The sequence below is a fragment of the Lathamus discolor genome, chromosome 17 (genome assembly GCF_037157495.1).
Source record: "Lathamus discolor isolate bLatDis1 chromosome 17, bLatDis1.hap1, whole genome shotgun sequence".
Classification (NCBI taxonomy): Eukaryota; Metazoa; Chordata; class Aves; order Psittaciformes; family Psittacidae; genus Lathamus; species Lathamus discolor.
In genome coordinates this window covers 7,012,931-7,037,522 of record NC_088900.1, presented here as the reverse complement: position 1 = coordinate 7,037,522, position 24,592 = coordinate 7,012,931, and the positions used below count along the sequence as shown (strand labels likewise).

The 24,592-nt window shown below is 51.4% G+C and overlaps 1 protein-coding gene across 15 annotated transcripts; it reads right to left on the bottom strand.

Moving 5' to 3' along the window:
* Positions 1-62: 62 nt before the first annotated feature.
* USP28 (ubiquitin specific peptidase 28) lies at positions 63-24,278 on the bottom strand. 15 transcript variants are annotated; one of them, XM_065697392.1, is made up of 27 exons: positions 24,050-24,278; positions 22,987-23,116; positions 19,067-19,144; positions 17,730-17,862; positions 16,528-16,639; positions 15,786-15,948; positions 14,791-14,877; positions 13,830-13,967; positions 13,325-13,398; positions 12,752-12,828; positions 12,228-12,376; positions 10,154-10,281; positions 9,907-10,002; positions 8,978-9,157; positions 8,272-8,474; positions 7,965-8,035; positions 7,423-7,651; positions 5,827-6,021; positions 5,401-5,531; positions 5,041-5,226; positions 4,036-4,131; positions 3,132-3,310; positions 2,970-3,048; positions 2,585-2,664; positions 1,456-1,579; positions 728-926; positions 63-329 (listed from the first exon to the last, which is right to left on the bottom strand). In XM_065697392.1, exons 3-27 carry the CDS (start codon positions 19,133-19,135, stop codon positions 154-156), a joined length of 3,354 nt encoding a protein of 1,117 aa, XP_065553464.1. In that variant the 5' UTR covers positions 19,136-19,144; positions 22,987-23,116; positions 24,050-24,278; the 3' UTR covers positions 63-153. The 15 variants fall into 15 exon arrangements, 12 of the variants coding, with proteins under 12 accessions (XP_065553464.1, XP_065553462.1, XP_065553459.1 ...); XM_065697390.1 differs by lacking the exons at positions 22,987-23,116; positions 24,050-24,278 and adding an exon at positions 21,732-21,797; XM_065697387.1 differs by lacking the exons at positions 22,987-23,116; positions 24,050-24,278 and adding an exon at positions 19,232-21,636.
* Positions 24,279-24,592: the final 314 nt, after the last annotated feature.

The window sequence follows — 24,592 nt, the reverse complement described above, 5'->3', positions numbered from 1 at the left end:
TTTATGTGGTAAGGTTTTGTCTCTGAAGTGCAACCCTGCCCGTTTCGCTGCCTCGTGCGTGCGAGCAGCAGAGCTCTGAACGCGAGCCGCCCCTTCTCTCCCCGCTCCCCCCCGAGTGCTGCCGGCGGGGGACGCGCGGCACGCAGCCACGGGCTACTTCACAGCGACGGTCGAGGCGCCATGGATGGACTCCATGACGGCTGCGAAGCGGCTGCAGAGGTCGTAGGGGGAGTTGGGCCGGATCTTCGGCGGCTCCTTCAGGACGACGACCTCGCTGGGGCAGTCGAGGAGCCGGGGCAGGACCTCACCCAGCCTCATCTGCAGCTTTGCTGTCGAGGGGAGAGGAGGAGGCACTCAGCGGCAGCGCAAGAGTAAGACCCCAGACGGCTCTGGGGCTGTGGGCTACAAAGCCATGATGGGTGCTACGGAATCAGCTTCCGGCTCCCAAGGGCAGGGGTGAGTGGTGTCAGCCCCCAGCCCTGCCTGGGGCCCACAGAGCAGGGACACCCGGGGTGCCCTGGGGCACAGCATCGGCTTTCCCAGTAAAGCCAGCTCTAAACCACCACACAAGGAGCCCTGGATCTGCTCCCTCCCCAGGATGCTGCAGCTCGGGCCGTGCTCCTGGCCACTGCTGAATTCCCTTGCTCTCTCCTGAAGAGGAGTTCAGGCCTAGACACTGCCCTGCCCACAAAGCCACAGCAAAGGCAAGGCCAGCAGCATGCCCTACCGTCCATGTCTTCGCGACCCAAATAGGAGCACCAGTGGTTTCTCATGACCTCGATGGCATCCATGTCCTCCCTGGAGATCTCAAAGTTGTTCATGAGGTGCATGCAGGGGATGATCAGCTCGTTCAGGATGCTAATGCCCTCTGCCACACGAGCTTCTTCACAGCTTATGAACATAGATGCTGCCACTTCATTCAGCTTCTAGGGGAGGAGGAAGAATCAGGGGACAGAGCTGTGACAAGCAAGCACAGAGCACACATCACCAGCACGCTGCCAGGAAGGGTCACAGCGCAGGGACCATGCAGAGACTGACAGAACCAGTGCCAGGTTCACAGCACAGAAAACAAACTGGGGTCTCGGCAACCACGAGCGTGAACTAAGGGCAGCCCTCATTTTGATGCTCTTGTTTTGCCCCGCGAGGAACAGGAAATCATCATTTGGTCAGAGAGAACAGGCTGTTAATACCAGAAATAAATACTGGGGGAGAGGGATGGGAAGGGACAGAAGCCAACGTGACCACTGAGTTAACACAAGCGCCGAGTTAACAGCCAAGAGCACGCTCAGCAGCACCCGAACCTTCCCCCGACACGCAGCGTTAGTTACGTGTGCTCCTAAAAGGGGACACCCCTAAATGGGGTCCGACTCCCGGGGCAATGCCCAAGAGCAGCCGGGAAGCGAACTGTAGCATGGGCTGCTCCCTCCCCGCCTCTCCAGGAACGAGCCTACTGACCAGGAGACAGTTCCTTCTGTACAAGGTAATCAGGGATTCGCTCACTCCTCTCTTGGTGCCCTTCTGCAGCAGCTTGGTGTTGCTCTGGTAGGCGTACACCAGGTAGGTGAGTGACTCCTGGTACCTAGGAGAAGAGTGTCAGCTCCCCTGCCAGGGGCTCGTGTCGCCTCAGGAAACCCTTTCCTCTTGGCCGGGATGGGAACTACCACCAGGCCCAACAGGAAGAGCTTCATTTCACTGCCAAAGCCTAAAGGAACAGATGCCCTCCTCCCAGGAATTAATGCTCCTTTTTTGCCCAGGGTGCCAAATGAGCACCTCAGGAGCACCCCTTTAAAGCCAAGTTTGAGTGTGATGCGCCCCGAGCACGACCGCCAGCGCTGATGCTCTCAGGACTGCTCCGGGACATCTGCCCTCTGTGCGCAGCAGCAGCAGCGTGCTCAGCTCCTGCACACGTTTGTAGCCTCTCCCCCCCGGTGAGAAAACAGCACAGCTGCCAGGGATCGGGTCAGGTCAGGGAAGCTCTCAGCCAGCTCTTGGCAACCTGCCCACCTGAATTCAGTGTCTCACCACTTCTAACCCCCTCAGGACTTGATTCTGCCTCTGTCCACAAAGAGCTTCTGAAAGCCGGTTTATTTTCTGGATCGGGAAAATCCATTTCCAATCACAAATCCTTCACAAACTGGCACTGTCCGGCCCCACACTGCACTGTGTTCCTGTAAAACACAGGTTCTGACACAGTGAGGAGGAAACCAGGCCTTTTTAAACCTCTTAAGTGGCCAGAGTACTCCAAAGTGTATGTTTACACGAAGTAAAATGCCCAGTTCAAGTTTAGTTTTAATACAGGAGTCTGAAGGGGGCACTTGCTTCTGCAAGCCCATCTCTGGGAATGCTTCACAGTGCATAACTTACGGGGAGCTCTAAGAACCTGCTAAATATCTCAAGTGCTAAGCAAGGCTGCCTGCGGATTCCAGAAAGGGCTATCAGCAAGCTACAAGAAAGCCTGCTGGCCTCAAATACATGACTGTAGACAGAGAGGCCACCATGGGTCAGGAAGATGAAGTCTGTCCAAGTGGCCTTTACTGTCAGGCCACAGCTTATCTCACCCGAATGCACAGCTGAAGGGACTTACTTCTTGTTCTGGTAGAGCTCCAGCCCTGTCAGCAGGTAAATGGACACCTTGCGGAAGAGGCTGTAGTCTTCGTGCCATCTCTGCGAGGAAGCAGAGCGTCAGCGTCACCCGCAACACGCACCTCACATTCCTTCCCAGCGCCAAAGCGTGTCACATCCTGCCCTCTGAAGGGCTCAGACACCTCTCGTAAGCAGCACATAAATCAGTGCGGTGAACTGCAGACATCCCTCCCAGCCAGGGAGGTGTCGTGCGTGCCCTGCCTCCCGCTCAGCTCCCTGCTGCCGACGCCACGGGTGTGCCAACAGCCGTGCCAGCAACTGCTCCCCGCCTGGACAGTGCCAGCTGCGACAGCTGAGGGGTCGGGGGCAGCACTGGGGTCCCTTACCTTGTACTCCTCCATATTGACATCGTCAGGACCGATTTCTCTCAGCTTTGCTCGCGCTACCTTCATGATGTTAATGGACCTGCTCCGTGTAAGCAGAGAGGAGTCCAGGATCAGGAGAGTGAGGCCCCAGGAAAAGCCTCACCTCGGAATCGGGGCACAAACCTTTCATCGTAGCTGAGGTTTTTGTCTGCGAACTGCTCCAGGAGGGTCCGTTCCACGACCTGCTGCGGAGCGTTGTTTTGCAGGAAGTAAATGAGCACGTGCTGCAACCGGGCATCGTTCTGAGGGGTCGGGGTCTCCTTGGAAAGCAAGTAGAGTCGGGAATACTCCTCGTGGAACGCCTGCCAACAGAGCACAAGGGCTAACACGGGTACAGGTGCCCCAGGCAGCTCTGGCAGCCCTCCTGCAAGTGCTCGCCTTGTACAAATCAACTGTAACACGCTTGTTTCTGTAGTGAGGTGCGAGACTATCTTATGATTTATGTTCCTGCAGATTAACAGCATGGGTTGCTTCTCCCTTGTGGCACACTTGGCTCAATCTACCTGCCTGTAAAATCTAACTCCAGCTTCAACATGCAGCAGCATTTACTCCTTCTGATCCCTCTGCTCAACGCAGACCTTTCTCAAGGACACATTTTACAAGAGAGGTCACAGAAAGCATGCTCAGGACCACCAAAACTTCGTGACTGCTGGTTTGTTTCCTGCCCAGACAACAGGTTCTGAAAGGCACCCAAAGAAAGGCTACTCTGTGGTACCCAGACCGAGGGAACTGCTGATGCTAAAAGAATAAGCAGGAAAAATAACAGAAAGGGAAAAGAGAAAGGCAGGAGGCGGTTTCCCCTGGGAGGAGAGGGCTCTTTCTTACACGGTCTAAAGACTGTTTAGAACCCATGGATCTGTCACCACAATGAGAGCAGAAACCACAATGCAGGACAACGAGGCTGTTAGCTAGCAGGAAAACTGCACAAACCATTCCCTCCCACTCCTGATACGTCAATACAGCATAGATCCTTCCTTCTGTGAACATGGGTATCCATATGAGTGGATTTAGCAAGCAAATCAGATACCTTAACAAGCCCTGCTTCAGACCCATCCCGATCAAAGGTCTGGCGGGCTTTTGCAATAGCCAGGATGACACCTTGCATGGCTGGACTCAGCATCACCTACCAGGAAAGCAGGGAAACAAACAGGAACAGGGAACACCGTAACAGACAGGGAAAGAAGAGAAGGCATAGTGAAGAACAGAGAAACTTTCACGAGAGAAGGTTTAAAGGAAATCGTACAAACACAGGCAGAATAAGCCAGAGCTGCCATTTCCTGGTGTACTACTTACTCCATCAATCACATGCACTTTACATGCAGGAGGGCGCTTTAAGTGCTTAAAGGTCTAAAGGCTGCTCATTCCACACCTTCCGTTTGTAAGCTCAACAAGTGAGAACATAAAGCTCATTTGCCACGTGCCTCTGGGCAAGGTCAATCTTCTTCAGCCATGCAAAGGAGGGAGCAGTGCCTGTGGGGGAGCAGCTCGTGGTGCCAGCTCCACACAAGCATGGATTCAACGTACTCAAGCATGGATTAAACGTGCCCAAGGAGTAACGGTCACTTGTGAAAAAGACTGAACTTCCACAGTGCTGCTCGGGTGCGCATGAGTGCGGTTAAACAGGCAGATTCAAAACCTCAGCAGCCGGGTGCTCTAAGTCATGCTGTCAGCAGTCAATGTCTTTGAGACAGGCACGAAGCTGTAACTGGAGACAGTGGGGAGGCCTGTAAATAGATTAATACAGATGGGTCCAATTTGGACATAGCTGTGCCAGAATGACGACCCACAGGAGCAAGGTGCAGCTTTAAGGACTGCGTGCTTTTACAGGGCTGATTTTCTGGAGCCATTTAGACACAAAATTAGTCAAGGATTTGGTCTGGCCGTGTCCATTCTCACAGTGGGAACAGGCACTCTGCAAGCAGCAATGTTTCCACTGCTAGTGGCCCCAGCCTTAGCAAAGCTCAAAGCTAGCTACCTACAAAGCCAGAGGTTAATGACCAGCAGCAGTTGACCCCTGCATTGGGATCTGTACCTCCTCATTATATCCATCTGCATCGGATCTAACGGGAATCTTCCCCACACTGGGGATTTCCACCTCAGAGACCTGTGAGCTACTGTGGGCAGCAGGCTCTGCTTCGTTAGCGTCCTGGGGTTGTTCTGCCTGACCCGTAGGGGCTGTTTCTCCCGCCTGGGCCTTCACTGGCTCTACCTCCTTGGGCTGTGGCCAAGAAAAAAGAAGAAAAAGAGTAAGAGGCAGTAAAGCAAAGCACAGGAAAGCAGAAGGGCACCGAGCGAAGGTGGCACAGCTACAGCATCGCACAGACGTGGAGAAGGCAAGGAGAGCAACACAAGACAAGAGCGGGGCGTGCCCCGGGCCAGGCTCGGGTCCTACCTTGCAGAGCGCTGCCTCGGCGCCGCTCCTGTCGTAGGTGTCTGCGCTGTTGGCGATGGCCTTGGCCGTCTGCTCCTGCGCGATGCGGGCGTGCTCGGAGGACAGGGAGCGCGCGCAGCCCGAGGGCTGATCTGTGCGGCAGAGTGGGGCCGTCAGCGAGCACAACCGGCAGCATCACCCCCCGCCCCAAAGCCTCTCTGCACAGGATGGAGCTGCTGCTGCATTCACTCCCGAGGTGAAGGCTTGCGCCTGCTCCTTTCCTGTGGGTCTGGCACATGCCACCAGCGATGGCCAAGTAACGCTCTCCCTCTCCAGAGGGCAGCACTTGAAGCATTTCCACTTGGTATTATATGAAACAAAGGAGTCTGGCAGTGATCTGAGGGTAGCCCATGGCCATTAAATGAACAACAGCAGCCCTGGCGTTACCTCGGCCTGATTCAGAGGAGAAGTCCTGCGAGTCAGAAGTGGGCGAAGGCTCCCTCTGGGGAATCTTGCAGCACTGCTCCTCCTCCCACTCCTTGGCCTCCTGCTCGAACCGCCAGTTGTCCTCCTCGATGAAGTGCCTCAGGTCCAGGGGCAAGTCTTCAACTTCCTTCTGAAACTGTCCAGCCTCGGGGGCATCTGGAAGAAACAGGGCTGCCATGGAACAGAACAGCAGCAGGGCACCGTCACTAGGGACCGAGTACACTGCACTCAAACTGGGTGAGGCATAAACGGGGAAACCCCAACTTTCTCCTAGCTTTGTAACATAGGATGTTTCACTAAAAACAAGTGCAAAAATAAAGACAAATCTCCAGAGTTATCTGCAACAAAACCCAGTTTTGTTCTACCACTGGACGGCATTTACCATAGGGAGTCCAGAAGCAGCGCTTGCTGATGCAGTTGGTCAGAAATGCATCCTTGTTCAAGGGCTACAACTGCACAGAGAATGGTATTTCAATTGCCAATAGCTGGAAAATTCACAACCCACATGGAGACATTGTACCTAGGACCCTACACAGCAGACAAAGGTGGGGAACTGTGCAGGTTCCATGGCATGAACGTTGCCCTGGTGTTTTTCAACACCTTTTAGATCTACTTCAGTATTGGTTTTAAAATAGCACAAAACCCCAGCAGCATCAGCTTGAGACAAGCCCTAGAATGTACCAAAAGCAAATGGCACTTCTCTACAGTGGAGATTTCTTATGCAGCCATTGTGAAAGCATCTTCAAAACCCAACAAAATTGCACTAAATAGGAAGAAAAAAAACGAACCCCAAACCAAACCATGGATTCATTTCAGCAACAGAACTGTCACAGGCACCAGACAAAGAACGACCTCCAGATCCTCATCAGCCACATTTAGCGATGAACAGGATGACAGTTCTCCATTGTTTCTTCTCTTTAATACATCAAAATGAACCACACGTGAAATTACTGGGTTCTTCCACAGCTGTTTGCCATGTATAGTGCCACGTGCACAGTAATTTCTCCATATAACTATTTATACATTGGCACCGCACACATACTTGCAAGTCTACGCCACTGCCACCAAAAACTCATGCAGCAGGAAAGGCTGCATAAAAACCCAGCCCCCTTAGCTTCAGTGTAATGGGATCACTAAAAACCAAGCCAACGAGTCAGAAAGTGATGAAAACAGGAGAAAGAAAGCTGGAGGCGTTTCACATGCCCTCATAAAGAAGCACTCTCATATAAACTGCAAGCAGAGTCAAAGTGAAAACCACCAGCACTAGAGGCATATTGAAAGTGGCAAAAGGGGAGAGCTTGCATGTTTCCACATGTTAACAAATGCACTGTACCTACTCTCACCAGCAGAGTTCATTCCTCACTTTTCAACCCTACCAAGGATTTAGAAAGGAATCAAGTGTGGAGCAAATTATTTCACTTCCACCTGGGGCAAAGTTTTTTGCGCTGTCAAAGGACAACTGTGCCAACGAGAAGCTGAGGAATGTAATGAGCACACCAGCTAGAGAGACACGGGGATAACCAGCGTGGGACTAACCAGCAGCTCTGGCAACAGTACCTGCCACAGAGCCGGACACCTTGTCACTGATGTACACCAGGCAGTAGGCACTGGCATTCCTCAAGCCCCCAAATGAATCTCTCTCCACTTCTTCCCACGAGGATTCTGTCACGGAGATGTCGTTGTATTTGAGCCAGCTTTTCCGAGGCTGGTCATAGATGAAGGCCCAGTAGTGACCAGCGTTCGCTTGCCCTTCGTGTACCAGGACTGCATGCAAGCGATAGGGAACCTGCAAGTGCACACGGACAGTGTTCAGGGGGACGCTCAGTAAAGGATTTTCTCTGACCTCTGCAAAATTTACAAGTAAATTCATAGCTGTAACCTGGTGCAAGATGCTTGATTCATTTGGTAAACTTTCCTACAGAGTGAGAACTGACTTGTGCAGGGAAAAGCAACAGGATTTTCATACAGAACCCTTTCTCTGCTTCACCCCTGGGATTTTGAAATACAACAAAGAGGACAATTCCAGCTGACAGCTACTAACAAAAACCAGTAACAGTAACATCACTTTAGTACTTCCCCAATGCAGCTGCATCTCCTACCTGCTGGAGGAGAGGGTCACAGTATATTTGCTCAATGGACAGGTTGATTCTGGCAATAGATCTCTTCAGATCTGCCAAGAACATCACAAGTGAGAGAAATACATCAGAATTCATGACTGCTCATCAGCCTGTTCCAGCCCCTGTCACCTCGAAGTTTGAACCCTGCAGTAACTATCAAAGACACTTGATAGCAGAGCTGAAGTGTGTACAAGGTTATTTCTAGTTCAGGGTGTATCTGGCTGGAGCAACAGAGGGGAAGTCAGGCTGGCACTCAACAGAGATCATGACAAATATGTTTGGGGCCAACCTTCCATGTCTTGCTCGATCTCATTTCTCCATCGCTCCAGACAGGTCCGAACCAGATTCAGCTCCTCCTCGGAAACCACATGAGGAGCTGGATGCTCAGACATTGCTGGGGCTGCACCAGAAGGCTGGAGCGGAGCACTCGAGTCTTGCTGAGGTGAAGAGGAAGCTCCACCTTCTGTCGGACTATCCCTCCTTTCCAGTGTGCTGTGAAGCAAAATCCAAGAGCAGTGGACAAATAAAAGCCAGAACTCTGCAAGCACAGATTCCACAATGAGCAGTTCTAGAAATCCCTTCCCTTACTACAAGAAACTCATGTATTTACTCAGCTTAATTTAGAGTGTAAACCAACCACGCTGGCCAGGCCTGTAATAATCCAATATTGCAGTAATTTACTGGTTGATGAAGCAAAAAAATTAGTAGCCTAACCAAAAAGAGGATATCATTTAAGCCAGAATTGCTGCAGAGACAAGGAATATGGTGATGCTTTTGGAACAGGAAAAGGAACAGACTAGATGCAGCACTGTATTTACACAAACATAGCCAAGTCAGGAGCAAAGCATTGAGCGAAGCTTGTGTGGGCCTTCAGACATTCCAGCCCTATGCTCCCAGTGCCAGACAAGTAACCCACTCTCAGGGTACAAACCAGGAGCGCTGGGCTGAGAGGCAAAGTGCTCTCCTGCACACTGTCCTTACTTCTGTTTACCAACCTGTTTGGTTGTGAAAGCGTGTCCGAAACACAAGGCTCGGTTTGGGACTGCAGGGGTGTTGTCTGGGAGTCCTGAGCAGGAGGAAGAGCCACAGCTGGCTTTGTGGCAACGAATTCCAACACATACTGGAGCATGTCGGGCAGCGGGAAGCGGGCTGGGCCGGAGCCGTACTTCAGGTACCTACGGGAAAATGCACATAGGACTGTGAGTGGTTAAACCCGAGGGGACAATGGAAGAGCAACAGGGAGGACTCCTCTGGGTCAGGATGGAGATGGTTTGAGCAGCGAAGGAAGAAGGGGAATATGCGGGCGTTGCAGAGGGACAGGACTCACCCTCCCAGCAGCTGACCTTGCAAGCTTTGAGGCTGTGGGGCACTGCTCAGCAGCAGCCGAACACTGCTGTGCTATCCGCATGTTTTAGTCACAAACCCCAGCACAGGACCAAGCTGACTGCTGCGCAGACCATCGACTCCATCCCAGCCTGTCCCTGCAGGATGCTACGGCATGGGCTTAAATGTGAACTGTTTTCATAGCACCCCCGAGCCCCTGGCTGAACACAGACCCCACCAGGGCCACTGCGACACAGCACACCTCTGCCTGCCACTCGTTCACAGCACTGCCAGTTCAGAGTGCAAACTGTGAGTACGTTTAATGCCAAACAAAGGGACTTTTACACAGAGCACCTGGCATGTGAAACCTTCTGCCTGTCCACAGTTGAGGTCTTTCCTATTGATCTCCTTCCTTCCCGATTCAATAATGCCAAACCCTAAGCCAGAGAAGACGTCTAATAGAAAAAGTAATGCAGATGCTTCTCGGAACAAGGTCTCTCTGTTTCTCCTTCCCGTCTAAGTTTTTCTTCCATTAGAAAGCTCTTTTAAATGGAAGCATTTGCAGGCTTCCGGGGGTACAAAACCAAAGCTGACTCCTTACCTCTCCAGTTTCTGCTGCAGAATCACCAGTTTCTCACTCAATCTCTTAACCTCTTCTCTCTTCTTCTGAATAAGCTCTTTACTGCAGTGGAGGTACCTAAGCAGTGAAGTACAGAGCCCGGTGAGATTTGTCTACCTCTAACATTCGCTGTCTTTTGTAACTGTTTTAGAATCCTTCCCTGCTCACCTGCACGACCTTTTTAACGTCTTTAATGACAATAAAGCCTTAAACGCTCCACACCGCTCACCTGTCCATGTAAATGGTCTGGGGAAATTCTAGCTTGGTGTGAATCTTCTCGGTGTGTCCCAGCGACTGATTGAACTCGAATCGGGAGAGCTCGAAGGTCAGCACAGGGGGCAGTTTTGTAAACCAGCGCTGGAACAAAAGCACAAGTGCCCCCGGAGGGACTCGGTTTGAGGTGACTGATCCTCCGTGATTTCAGACTCATCCTAAATGTGTCTGCCTTTAAATACCAAATCAGTGACAATTTTCTTTATGGAATGATTAGTCAGAAAGCCAGATTTTATGAGATTAAAATTTCCGCTTCCATTTTACATTTGTACCACAAAAAAGCCCCGCAATAGCTTTCAGAAAGTTCCTTTTCATTGCCTGATGCATCCAGCTTGATGGATTCTTAACAGGTCCAGCCCTGAGTTTTACAAAATAAGCAGACACTGCACAACTTCTGTGTGTCAGCTAAGAGAGCTCTTTCCCAATGCGGGTCACATGCAATGATGAAGAACAAAAAGAAGTCCTCAGGCAGTACCTGATCCCTTTCTTCTCTCAGGCTATTTACAAACTATTGGATTCAGGAGGGTCAGAGGAGACCCCCCCACTTCCTGTGCGATCCACACACTGATTCAAAGAGCCAGGCTTGGATTTACGCTTCCTCTCTTGCTGGGTTCACAAGTACCTCCAGCACCCTGTGCCAGAGGTTTCCTTCTCCTGCCTCAGCCTGCACTACCCCGGCAGCGTTCCTCCCTGGGCTCAGGATGAGCATGCTAAGCTCATTTTCCTGTGCAGGATTCATGTCAGCTGTCCTGCCACAATAAATCTGCCCCCCACACCAGAACTTCCCCAGAAGCAGCCCATAAGCCCAGAGCAGGAATGATTTATGCACCTATTACCTAGGAGAAAGGCAAGTTCTCGTTAATCTCACTGATGCTCAGAGCTCCAGCACACTCACCTATGTTCTCAAAAGATAAAATGCACCTTATTCTCTATGTCCCCTATCACGCAGTCCTCTAGCCACGACACCCTAGGAAGCGAAATTAAGATGCAGTGTTTCCAGTCAGATTTCTTAGAGAGAAAGCCGGAGCCTCTTCCTTCCATCTGTACAGACACCAATTAAAACATCTCCATGATCACCCCAATTTCCCTTATTTTTAATTTGGAGGAACTAAAAAACCTGTATTGAAAAGGACCAGCCCAATTAGCTCCCTACAGCCCTTTGGCACCAGCCTACCATGGTTTCACCCATGTGGGCTGCAAATGCATCTGAACAGTTTCAGACAGGAACAAAGAAAAGCAGAAACAAGGACTTGAGTCCACTGAGTCCAGAGCTGGGCCAGGCTTGCCCTTCCCAGACCCGATTTCTCACAGAACTGAAATACCTTTCCCTGCCCTCTCTATGCTAGACCCCTTTGCAAATGCCTTCATGTAAAGTCCCAGTCTTCCTCTGAGCTAACTCCTCAGCTGCAATTGCACATGCAGGATGCTGAATGTGATGGTGCACCTTTGCTTTCCACTTTGCTGCAACTGAGGATTTTATGATTGGTTTGTGATTTGCAAGATTAAAAAGAAAAACACCAAAAAGCCACCAAAAACAAAAAAGAGAAAAAAAAAAATCAGCAGAGAAGATAAAAGTGGAAACAAGAAGAAAAAAACAACAAACACACACTGTAATAGGGAGAAAGATACAAATTCCAAATGGCATACCATAGAGTTAAGCACTGTACTTTTACCCTCCAAAAAGAGGGAGGCAGTGGTTCTCCCCCTACTCAGGTACAGGTAGGCTTCAATAGAAAGAGAGAGACTTTATCACACTTGCATAAGCAGCAGATGTTCACCTTTTCAATTTAAAATATCCTCCTCAAATTGGCTACACAGGACAACACATCTTTACAAATAAGCATGGACTTGGTGTCTCAGCGTTCATACATTTACATGAGATACAAACGTTATCAGTTTGTACTAATTCATAGAGAACATTTACAACTGCCTTTTAGAGTTGTTAGAATATACTGAGACACCCCTGTGCTATACGTGTGGCGTTTTCTGCAGCAGGCAACCAAAAGCTCAACGCAAAAGGTAGAACTAACCTCCTGCCTGTACTTGCCCGACTGAGATGTGGTTGCCTCCTGCATCTCTCCCTCCACCATGGCTCCTTCCAAGCACTCACTCAAGTCTCGATAACCATTTACCTGAAGGGGATACTGACCAAAGGTTTCAATCTTGGAGAAAGTATTGCCTGGATAACAGAAAGGATACAAAGCCCATGGGTGAAACCGAGAGACGAAACACTGCGGTTAACTCAAAGAGTTTGTTGCCAGCACCAGTCAGAGGCGCTACTTGCAAGAACTGACCTATGTGTAGCTGCTCACACCTCTGTCAGGGTAAGCCTCCTTACAACCATCTGCTTTCAAAACATGTGCGCTTGCGAGCATTTAATGTTTTGAGAAGACAGACTTTGTAAATGTTATGGTGCATTTTATCAAGACCATTTGCAAGTTTACAGAACGAGGCAGCTTCATAGGGAACGTGCAACAAAATCCTGCATCATCGCTGCTATCAATTAAAATACTCAGAGGAGCTGAAAAGGCAATCTACCAAAGCCCCAACTCACCCTCATGGACCCCCTCAGTCAGGAAAGTCCCGTAGAAAAGCTGTACCATTGGGTTTTCAGACTTGTCCTCAGGGCTCCTGTTTCAGAAAGAAAAAGCACACATCCATTTACTGCCGAAGGCTGCAGAAAAGCCCGTCATAATCTAAGCCTTGGCCTGGGAACCTGACTGCAGTCCCCAGTCTTCTACCCAAGTACAAAATACAGAGGGATCTTCTCGTGTTCAAAAGCACATTATAACATTTGCACTGGCAAGACACGGTGCAAGTTACAGCACTACCTTTGGAAATGCAGTTCCAAATCCCCAGATAGTTCATGTACACCAGTTCTGTTGAGCTCCCCTAAAAAGCTTATTTACCCTGCAAGCCATATGGGCACCGATCAAAGTTCTACATATAGGAAATGCAGACGTAACGCTTCATGAGCATATTTTGAGCTTAAGGAGCATCATCCTCAGGCAACAAGGAACTCTCAATTACTCCAAATTTCTGTGTAAAGCCCTCTCATTTATTATAGCATCACATTTAAAATCTGCTTCTCCTCAGCACCAAGCTCCCAGGACCACAGAAAACTCACTTGGCATTCACAGTGAGCTGGAACGCGTCCTCCACCCAGTCCAGTAGCTTGTGCGTAAATTCACTCACATCTTGCTACAAGAGAGACACAAGTCGAGAGTCAAGCGTACCAGCAACCAGTGGGTGCCTTCACCAGCTGCTGGTCTCGCCACCCTCCAGCACACGACCCGAGCGGTGCTGTTGTGCCCACCCTGCTGCAGGAAGCCTGCAACTGAAGTGCTGATTTAGACCCATAATGAACACTCTGCTCGTCTGAAAACTAGATCAGAGGGAATTACAGCGATGGCTCCCCAACGGCCCAGCTGGCGCTGGCAACGCGCTGCTACGCTGCCGGTTTAATTAGCAAGCACGTACATTTCCCCTAAATGGCACAGGGACAGCTGCTTGTCGCTTGACAAACATGGGAAGAGGCCTCTGAAAGCCATAGTGGGATGAAGTGAAATAGGGTTGTTGTGGCTGCAACTGCTGCTCCGAAGAATGCAAAAGGCTTTTCAGCGTGATTTTACCTGCTGTTCCTCAGTGGATCTGAACGCATCCCTCAAGAGTTCCAGTGCTACAGAAGGGTCTACAAACTTGCGCCGGGTCCCCAGCATTAGGGCAAAAAGACACTGAAGTTCTAGCACGAATGCAATGTTTCTTTTTTCCTGCATTGCAAGAAGAAGAAAAACCAAACTCTTCCCACAACTGAAAAGAGAGCATCTTAAACCAAAGTGCTACAGGAACCCCACATGCACACACCTCGGGAGGCATGCTAACAGCCAAGGGAAGGGGTGACATAAAAGGACAAAGCAGGACATGCACTGGCATTTCTTGGAAGCAAGAGGGATGCAGGTAAGACACAAAATTAACCAGAATGAAACCTCGAGAGACAAGAGCATCAGAAGCAATACTTGCTACAACAGAAAGCAGAAGCTGGTGAATTTACGTATTTATTCTGTCTGCATTTGAGGACTTTTGGGGCATGAAGAGCACACGGGGATGCAAATAAAGCAAAGTCTCTTAAACAGCAGTGGATGCAAGGCAGAACGATGCAACAGGCGAAGGGTTATTCTCCATGTGCCTTTTGCTCTAAATATCTTCTAAGCACCTTCTGCTGTGGATGCTCTCAGCAGGCATAGGGGGTAAAAGGACCCTCAGCCTGGCTCAAACACCAGTTCTTCTATAGTGCATGCGAAGAAACAGTCTGGAGCTACCACAGAAGTTGTACAGCACAAATTTCTCCCCGCACCACAGTTACAAGCTCTAAGAGGGAAAGCTTTACAAGCAGCACCCAATTTCATTTCTACAGTGATTCTGTCTTTGAAAAGCACTTGCCAAATTTATCCTTAACATAATCTGACTATTTGGAAGCCATTAACACAGGCACAGGGGTCTCAGATGGCCCCAAATTAAATCTGCTTAGGGAAAGAGCAGAACAGGATACTGCAACAGAGGGTAACTTTACAGTGTCCCTCGATGAAAACTTACAGCGCGAGTGTGATGGCTTTGAAGCTCGAGCTCTGGGGGGTTGTACCCAAGGACCAGCCTCCGGAATTCTGACAGCTGAAACAGAGACTGAAAGGAGAAGCAAGGAGCAGTCAGTGTTTGCAAGTATTCGACTCCCTGCCCCAGAGTCACTCTTTTACCCAACAGCTTTTTCCTTAACTTCTAACTCTTTGATGGCCTTGTGGTACTAAATAAATGTTCACCAAGTGAGCAGTCTGTGCGCTGGAACTGCACATTTGTACTCACCAGAGAGCAAAGTCTCATCCTGCTATTTCTGGGAGATTATATATACGTGTGTGTGTGTGTGTAGATATATATATATCTATATATAAAAAACTATTTTAGGAAAGAGTATTCTATTTGCCACAGGCAAGTTTAGGAAAAGCACCCAGGAACAAGTCCCAGTGAGAAAGCTTCAAATGGGCCCCTTCCTTAATTCCTCTCAAAGCTGGAGACATGACTAATGTCTATCTGATGATGTGAAATGGTTAGAAGAGACCAATCTCTTAAATTCACTTACTGCGGTCCCTTCCTGCTTAGGTTATCACTAATAATATAAGCTGCCTTGCTGCTTACGCGTTCCAGCATCTATGCCAGCGTATTCCATTAACTGGAATACGATACACTTGTGTATTATGGAGCCAACAATAACTGCAGTAAAATTAAATTATCGGTGCCCTTTGCCAGTCCAGCTTGTCATTCAGTAAGCATTTGGACATCACCACACCAAAACCCCTGTGTATGTACGCACAGATTATACGTATCTCTAGCTATAGTTACACAAGGTCCATTTAACTGCTCTGGCTCTTTCTGTGCACGCCCAGGATAAATCACAATTGTATCAAATCAAACCAGAAGTCTCATTTGAGCACAGTCACGCTCCCTCATCCACAATGAGCTCACGATGACCACTTCACAGAGCTGCTGCATTTTTATGTCTGACTGATAAACACTTTGACTCCAGGACATCCAGTTACCTGTATGACAGCACTAAACCAGCACGTGTTTCCAAGGTTTTTCACCCCAACAGGCCAGTCGCCCACTCTCCTCCAGTCACTGTGCTTGGGGTTCTCTCCCCAGACTTCACAGCGTTTCCTTTTGGAGCCGCTTTTGCTTTCAGCAGAATGTGCTTCCTGTGGCCTGTCACAAAAGATGCACGCTGTGCTGTGAAACACCATCTTACATAGGCTCTCTGCAACAACGGTTGTACCCTCCCCTAGCCACCAGTGGGACACTATAGAGCTGGGTGCTGCTGGGTGGTACCCAGCACAACAGGCAGCAATGTCTTATATGACTCCAGAGGCAGGTAACATAGGCACGTTTTGTTCTGTGAACTGGCTGCACACAGAACTGGTGGCCTCAGTCATTACTGGAGGCAAATCTGACCTACAGCAAAAATGAGACAGCGAGGTACTGACTGGAAGAAAATGAATCAACATGTGAGATTTCAACGTGTTTCTGCAATAGGTGCTGTAACGCCAGTACAACCAACTAGGCCACCTTGAAACCTGCTTTCTACTTCAACCGTCACGCTGAAGGGCTGCCCCAGACATAAAGGCCTAAAGACATAAACTACCCAGGGACAGTCATAACCCAAGCACCTTCTAAAAGCACAAGGCATACCTCTGGTAGGCAATTTTAGTTTGTTTTGCAGTAAACAGCTGAAGAATCCGCTTACCATACCCAGGAAAACCAAAGGCAATTCACAGAGCCACTGACCTCTCCGGAGCATCCCTCTCTGCAGCCTGAGGTTTTGGTGATTCCAGTCGTGTGTATGTGTCGATCGCATGGAGGTCGTCTTTGTTGTTTGAGGTAAGTGCAGTAGTAACATCTGGAAGCAGAGGCAACGTTCAGTTTTCTCTTTAAAAGGAACTTCTAGAAAATGTTACACGTTACCAATATGATTTTTCCATTGATACGAGCAGCATTTCCTAGCTCAGGCTTTAAATACAAATCCTTGTGGCTTGGATCACGCCAGGGAACCTAAAAAGCCACTGAGTGGGCTGGATGAGGAGAACAGAACAGACCTTGCAGCTGTCTGCTGGCCAGATTTTCTTACAGCCAAATTCAGAGCTTGAGGGAGCATTGCAAACCCCTTGAACTACTGAAACAGGCACCTCAGCTGTTGCTTGTATTTGCTATGCCCTGACATAGTGCTGACAACTGACATAGGACTGCAATGAAATCAGCATGATCACAGAGAATCGCCTCCCTCCACTCATGTCAGGATGCACAGCTATGAGCCATTTCATGTACTCGTTAAATAGGGAAAGAGGAGAAAGGGAAATAGTCGTTCTGGAAGAGGTGGAAGCCTTACATGGCACAACAAGGGGCAGCCGTGCTCTTCTGGGTGCTGCTGCGAGGCTCCCAGCAGACATTTGGCACTGTGAACCTGCCCGTGATGATATCACTTGGGAAAGCTCCAGTTAATAGATGTGTCATTAGCAAAAAGGCTTAAAGAAACTATTCTCAGCTACCTCAGTCCACAACGACACCCCTCACATCTGAACGCGCCAAACTGACGGCTGCTTCTGCCAATGCCCATAATGTTTACAGAAACGTTTTTCACGTAGTCAAATTGCTGGCTCAAACGTTTTAAGTTTCATCAAAATATGACAGCAAACACTCAGAGTGCCTGCTCTGCCAGCAGATGCTGTCGAAGGCAATGTATGCCTTGACAGGGATTCCCGTCTCCATTCCGCTTGCTCTGCTTCAGGAGCTTTCTGGGATTTCTGTGCTAGCCAAGGCCAACTGTTTAGAAGGAGGGTAGCTTTGTAACTGTGATGTGCCATCTACAGTCACTGCTAAACCCCTGGTAAGTCACTCTCCTCCAGGGATGCGCTGGTGGAGGCAGAAGGACCCACGCTTCCCCTTCCAGCTCAGGCTGGAACACGTGAACCTGCAGGGGCTTGTGGACTCACTCTGTGGGAGCTGCTTGCCCACTGCGCTCCCTTCCCAAGCAGATGGCTCTGCAGCAGCCACATCCTGAGCTGGCTCCTGGGCATTCTCCTCTGTCAGGAAGGTGACTGCTTCCATCAGGTCTCCATTAGCAGCCTAGCAGGATGATAAGGGAAAACAAACCCATAGTGGCAGGGTTATTTCATGCACGCTTGCCTGGCATTTAATGCATCTGGGGTAGAGATATGCACACTACCACCAACTGTGCTTTTCCTGGCTACGGAGCAAGGAACCTGCTGGTGCCAAGGAGGAGTAAAATCCCCAAAGAATAAAGGCCCGAATGTCTCCGTCGGAGAGCACTTTGGCTTTGTTACTAGGCAGTGCTGACTCCACTAATTTCATTTCCCTAACGAGATCCCCTTACAAGAGTCACAGCAGGCACGAAGCTCGACAGGACACTGCCACCAGGAGAGACTCCCAGGAATCAAACTCTCTGTGGATTTCAAGACCTTACCGAGTCTCCTACTGAGCCAGGGCTTTCTTCAGAGCAGCACTACAGGCTTTAAATATATTCTAACATCTTCTGGACATTACTGCTTAATGAGAGATTTACAGATTTTGGTAAACAAACCTCTCTGTGTACTATCAGCACAAGCCACATCCTTCTGCTGTCTCAAGGGAAGGGATGGAATGCACCTGACGACTCCAGACTGATGCAGTTGCAATCACTTTAAGACCACAAGTTCCAAACCCTAAAGCATGCAGCATGAGGAAGAATCCTTCCAGCTAAACATTGCTTCCCCAAGCACCTGAGATTCCCACATCCCCTTGCTTTGGAGCAAAGGCTGTTCTGGTGACAACCACCAGCCATGAAGCTACTGATGCTCCTGCAGCTGTCCACAACTCCCACAGCAGTGTACATGGTCAAAAACCTCCTCTGACCTCCTGGGTGTCTGTTTTCCATCCCTGGTAACAGCCCTCTGCACAGCTCCCAAGAAATGTTAATGAAGTTTTAGCCCAGCACGTGTTGCTGCAGAGCAGGTTTTAAGGTCCACTGCTAGAACAACAAACTGCGCTCTGCTTAGTGCAGGGCTTTTGCTGCAGATACGGGTGAACAACCCTATGAACCCCAAAACCAGCCTGGCGTCTCCACCTGCCTCCCTGCTACACCTGGACAAGGCACAAGCAAGGGGCAGAAAAGCAGTGAGGATCTGCCCACCACCCTCACAGGAAGCACACTGCTCCACACAGCGCACACCGAATCGCTGTCACACGCTGCCCACCCGACCCCTGCACTGTGCTTCGAACTTGCCTGACTCTCAGGTCTCCTTTCCACAGAACAATGACAGCACGAACCAACCTTTAGAGCAGCATGAAGGAAAGAGGAGTCTTGAATTCCTGTGATCTCTCTCAGCTGGTCTAAAAGCATCTGGCAGTCCTGTGTGCAAGAAATAAAGCAAGCTTACGTGAACAGGCGACCAGGACAGACACCGAGCTGTTCCTGTGAGGCTTGCTGAGGGCTCACCGGAGTATTGCTTCTTCCTTTCCCTTTTACTGACAGCTTGATGCAAAAACCTGCTCGCGCTTGCTTGACGGTAACACCAACATCAGCTTGAACTTCGTACCCAGATCTTCCCCCTAAACCTGCAGGCTGAGGCTCGAGCCGCTGTACCCCATGAGGACGGCAGCAGGCCTGAGAGGCTGTGGGATGCTGGGCACCTGCAATGGGAAGGGGCAGCCCCCCCGGGGAGCCCGGCATGTGCAGCAGGACATATAAGGAGGCTGCCTGCTGCCGGGGCATCGGCAAGGGGCTATTTTAAGTCTGGCTGCACATGCCATTTGTGCATGTCATTTCTCACTGACAATGAGGTGTCAGGAGAGGGGCCCAGGAGCCCACGGTCACTTCTCCTTCCCCCACCATGCAGCCGCGCGAGGGCCGGGGAGAGCCTCACTCAGGCCCTAAGCCACGGTCAACAGCCTGCTCTTTAGCTCAACCGCTTAAATAAACTATGACAGAGAAGTTGCTTCCCAGATGTAGGAAGTCTCTGCAGCCCTGGCTAACCACAGATGCAGCCCTCTCACAGGAACCCCCTCCAGCAGCCAGCCCTGATGCCATAGGTCCCCTTCCGTGGCCACTGTTCAGCTGCAACACCGGTATCCCATGGGAAGGATGTTACAGCAGGAAAACCAGCCAGGCTGCATCATGTCTGCCTGATTTATAAAGGCTATCCAGGACCCTGCTGTCAGCACAGGCCGGTGAATCCCAGCTCCCGAAGATCAAGTTTAATCTTCACCAGATGGATAAATGCATGTCTCTGCTTCCTCTCATCAATGGCAGACGATGCAGGATGCTTTCACGCCACTGGAGCCTGGGCTCCACCCAGGCACCTACTTCTTGGGCCACCACCCATAGTGCTGACAGACACTACTCCATTCACAAACACCACAGGGACATCATGCAAGAAAGTGGGCAACACACAGAAAAGTCCTGATGGGAGCTCCCCCAACAAGTTATTCCCACCTGGAGTCCTACTTTTGCTCGACCTGTACAGGACGTGCTGGAAAGCCTCAGGCCCAGCAGGCAGTAGGGTGAGGAACCCCACGCGAAGAAGCCAGGGTTCAGGGCATGCATACCTCCACAATGGCAAAGCACTGATATCATGTTGCTAATTCTGCTGCCTCAGCGAGCGGCCAACCCCACCAAAGGCCGCAGGGCACGTTTTTCCACTGGAGCAAAGAACCCTGGCTAAGGAACTGTGCTGCAGAACGAGATCCGGGGCAGGACAGGGCATGATTCTGTGCTCCACCAAACGCAGACTCACAAGTGCTGCAACCACAAGAGCTAATTACAGATCCGCTCCTCTAAGCTACCACCAAATGTACTAATGATTTCCAGCAGGATTTAATTCAGCCTGTGAGGAGGCAGGTTTGTGTTGACAGCGCAGAGCTCATCCCGTGCAGGCAGTTCCCAGGGGCAGCACACAGAAGCCACTGGGAGCACAACAGTGAGCAGCTTTCGGGGCACACACGTGGTGTTGCTCTGGCTGGTGGCTGTTTGAGGTTACGCGCGGGGTGCTTTACACAAGCTCCAGAGCTGGTAATTAACACTGGCGTGCTGCCACTATTAACATAAGCCGCAAGGAAAAACCAAACCAAAGCCCTACCTGCCAGAAAAACAACAACGTGGACCAAAACGCTACTGGTATCAAATTACAGCAACAGGAGAGGAGAGCATGACCAAGAGCTGAGAGGAAGGAGGGCACTGGAGGTGAGACGGCACAGGGAGCTTGTGCCCTTTCCCCACTCGAAGGTGGCTCACTGGGCTCAGAAGTAGCTTGTTTTGATGAGAAGACAGAAGCAGGGAAGGGTCTGAGCGCACCACAGCAGCTCAAGGGGGCTCCAGAAATAACTGCAAGCAAAGGGGAGGAGGAAAAGGGGGGGGGGTGGCACGAAAGCAGCTCGCCGAGCCACAGCCTCAGCGCCTCAGCTGCACTTTGCCCGGCAGCAGGAGAATGGGCTCCAGGAGGACTGAAAGCCCGGAGGCGGCAGCAGGACCAACGCCCGCGCTCCTGACCGCGGCTTCCACCGAGCGGCTCCGCGCGGGGGGAGGCGCCCGGGGCACAGCCCCTCCACCAACACGGGCGGCCGGGCCGGGGCCTCCCGGACGCGCTGCCTTGGTCCGCAGCACGGGGAGCGGGCCGCGGGAGCCGGCGGAAGGCGCCGGCTCAGTGCCGGGGAAAGCCGGTTACGGCCCGGGGCAGCCCTGCCCGTGCCGCGGCACCCGCGCCCGTCCCTACAAGGGCACAGACGAGCGAAGGCGGGCGGGCGCCCGGCGCCTGTTTCAAACGAACCCGCTGCAGCGCCGGCCCCGAGCCCCCCGCCCCGCGGGCCCCACGGAGGGACCCCGGCCCCGGGCGCGCCGAGCGGGGGCTGCAGGCCCGGAGGTGCCGCAGCGAGGGGCTGGGGGGGCCGCCCCGGCCCCGCTTCCCGCTACCCCCCCCCCCCGACCCCCGCCGCCGTCTCACCGCGCCGCCGCCGCCCGGGGCCTGCAGCTCGGCCGTCATGCGGGCCCGGAGCGCGGCCGGCGCATGCGCATGTGCCCCCGGCGCCGCCCCGGTCGCGGCCCCTGCGCGCGGTCCCAGCGAGCATCGGTAGCTGGCCCTTGGGAGGCTCTGCGTTTGTGCATGTGTGTGCATGTATGTGTATGTATGTGTATGTATGTGCATGTGTATGTGCATGTATGTGCATGTATGTGTATGTATGTGCATGTATATGCATGTATGTGCATGTATGCGTATGTATGTGCATGTATGTGTATGTATGTGCATGTATGTGCATGTATGTGTATGTATGTGCATGTGTATGTGCATGTATGTGCATGTGTATGTGCATGTATGTGCATGTATGTGCATGTGTATGTGCATGTATGTGCATGTATGTGTATGTATGCGCATGTATGTGCATGTATGCGTATGTATGTGCATGTATGTGTATGTATGTGCATGTGTATGTGCATGTATGTGCATGTATGTGCATGTATGTGTATGTATGTGCATGTGTATGTGCATGTATGTGTATGTATGTGCATGTGTGTGTATGTGCATGCATGTGTATGTATGTGCATGTATGTGTATGTATGTGCATGTGTATGTGCATGTATGTGTCTGCATGTGCATGTATGTGCATGTATGTGCATGTATGTGCACGTGCGTGTGTCACTGCCCATTGGCACACGGAAACCGGTGAAAACACCCAAATCAACAACCGCAAGTTCCGTTTTGAACCTGCCCCGGTGCCCGCAGCCCCCCGCGGGCACCGGGCACCTCCCACACCGGAGTTTTCCCAGGGGCTTCCCTGACCTTAAAGAAGGAATTAACCCCAAACCTCTGAGCAGCCGGTTGCAGGGAGCAGCTCGCCCCCGTACTCAGAGCGCCAGGTTTGGGGGGGGTGTGTGTGTATTATGTTTAGCAGCTTGATTAATGCCGCTGTCACTAATTAGGGTGCAGGACAGGCACTTTCTGTTTGCAATCAAGACTCATTAGATCAAGGGGTACATTCTCAGGGGAAGACCTGCGCCTCCCTCCCTCCGTGTCCACGGGCCTTTCCAGGCAGCCTTGTCCTAGCAAAAGGAAGTGATTTGCACTGTGGGTGCTTTAAAAACTGACCCCCCCCAATCTGGAAGGCTGTATTAGCACCAGGGGAGCGGCGGTGGCAGGGAACATCAGTGGGTACCAAACACACCTGAGACAGCAAATGACTCGTGGAGGAGGAATTTCTCACCTGGTCTTCCAGTGTACACAGCAGGGCGAAGGAGGTTTCACTGCCCCTCGGTCACATCCCAGCTCCAGGACTCATCACTCACGAGCTCGCCAGGCACGGTGTCTGTGGTTTTCCTGCAGGGATTCCGTTCCTGTTCTCAAACAGAAACAGCGGGAAGTTTTCATATCCCCTTCGGCACAAAACCCGCTCCCTAACACAAACAGCTCATATTGGGCTGTGCCCAGCTCAGCACCCAGGGACAGGGATACCCCTAAATTCCTGCTTCCTTTAAAATCCTTGGCTGCAGGGTGATCAGGGCGTGATCCCCTGCATGCAGCCTCGACACATCCACCTTCCCCTTGACACCCAGAGCAGCAGCCCAGCCATCAGCAGCACCCTGCACGCAGCTGAGCACGTGTGCTAACAGCCCATCTCTGGCCACTGTCTCCTCCAGGGCTGTCCCCATGTGTTGACCTTTCTGGCCCTCCTTGCCTTGCTTCACATCTCTCTCTGCCTTCCCTCCCTGGCCTGAGAGCCAGAGATGCTCCGTGGACCAGGAGCATCCCCCAGACCAGCCATCTTGCCCCAGCGCCCCCCAAGACCAGCTCCCCTGCCCGTGCTTCTTGGGGAAGGAGAATGGCTTCATTTGTGGGAGCCTAGACCAGGACTTGCTGAGGCACCTGGCAGGGCTGGGGCCCAAGCCGCAGGGCAGAGTCTGTTTGCTGCCTGCGGCTGCTCTGGCTGCGGGTGGACTCCAATGGAAAAGAGAGGAAGGAGGCTTTTTGCAAGACCTTTTCAAGTGTTTCGCATCCAAAGCTATCAGCTTTTCCAGCCCAAATTAACCTTTCCGATTCACTTGAAATCTTTCTCATTTTTTGTGGAAAATGAAGGGAAAAAAACCCCAACTCTAATGGCCGACAAGGTTTTACCCACATCCAGCCTGGAAGCGCTGTGGTTTCTGATAGGAAACATCTCTTAAAAAGTACAGCAGAGCAGAAGAGCTGGGGTGAGAGGTGAGGGGGGCAGGCACAAGGGTTTCGCGCTGCAGTAGCCGGTGTGTGCACAATCCCTGCTGCAATCCTACCTTTGGGAAGGCGTCACACAGCCAGTGCAGCCGCAGCGGCGCTGGAGCCCAGCTTCCCTCTCCCAGCCTCCGGCATGCGTCTCCTGTAAAACTAAGAGGAAAAGGAACAGACACACAAGACTGAACACTGGCCGGGTCCGCCCTCAGCAAGGCAATTCCTGCCTAACCTCGGGCGACATCGTGCCTGCAATGTGTGGCTGCTGTCCCTCTCGGGATGAGCTGGATCTCCTTCATTAACAGCAATTGGCTCCAAATTCCTTCATGTGCTTATTATTACCTGGCTTTAATGGACAATGAAACAGTGGCAGAATATTGCTAACACCTGAAGGGTGTCTAATGGGGAAGAGGACTGGAAAGAAAGTGCTCCTCTCCCTTCACTGAGGGACTTAAAGGCATCCATGCTCCTTTGCTGGTGAGGTGGGGACAGGCTCAGTACCTGCCAAAGGTGATTTTTGGCCACTCCATGGTCCATGGGTGATGCACCCCCAGCATCATCCTCCTCCTCACGACAAACCTCACTGACCTGCAGTGCTTGGCCCCCAC

Excerpts from the sequence above, each read along its gene's own strand:
- USP28 (XM_065697387.1), bottom strand. The coding sequence starts at position 19,507 with ATGCCCCGGCAGCAGGCAGCCTCCTTATATGTCCTGCTGCACATGCCG. Across the intron at positions 13,968-14,790 it reads AAAGCCATCACACTCGCGCT|GAAAAAAGAAACATTGCATT; the intron begins GTAAGTTTTCAT and ends CTTGCAATGCAG. Across the intron at positions 8,036-8,271 it reads GATCGAGCAAGACATGGAAG|ATCTGAAGAGATCTATTGCC; the intron begins GTTGGCCCCAAA and ends TGTTCTTGGCAG.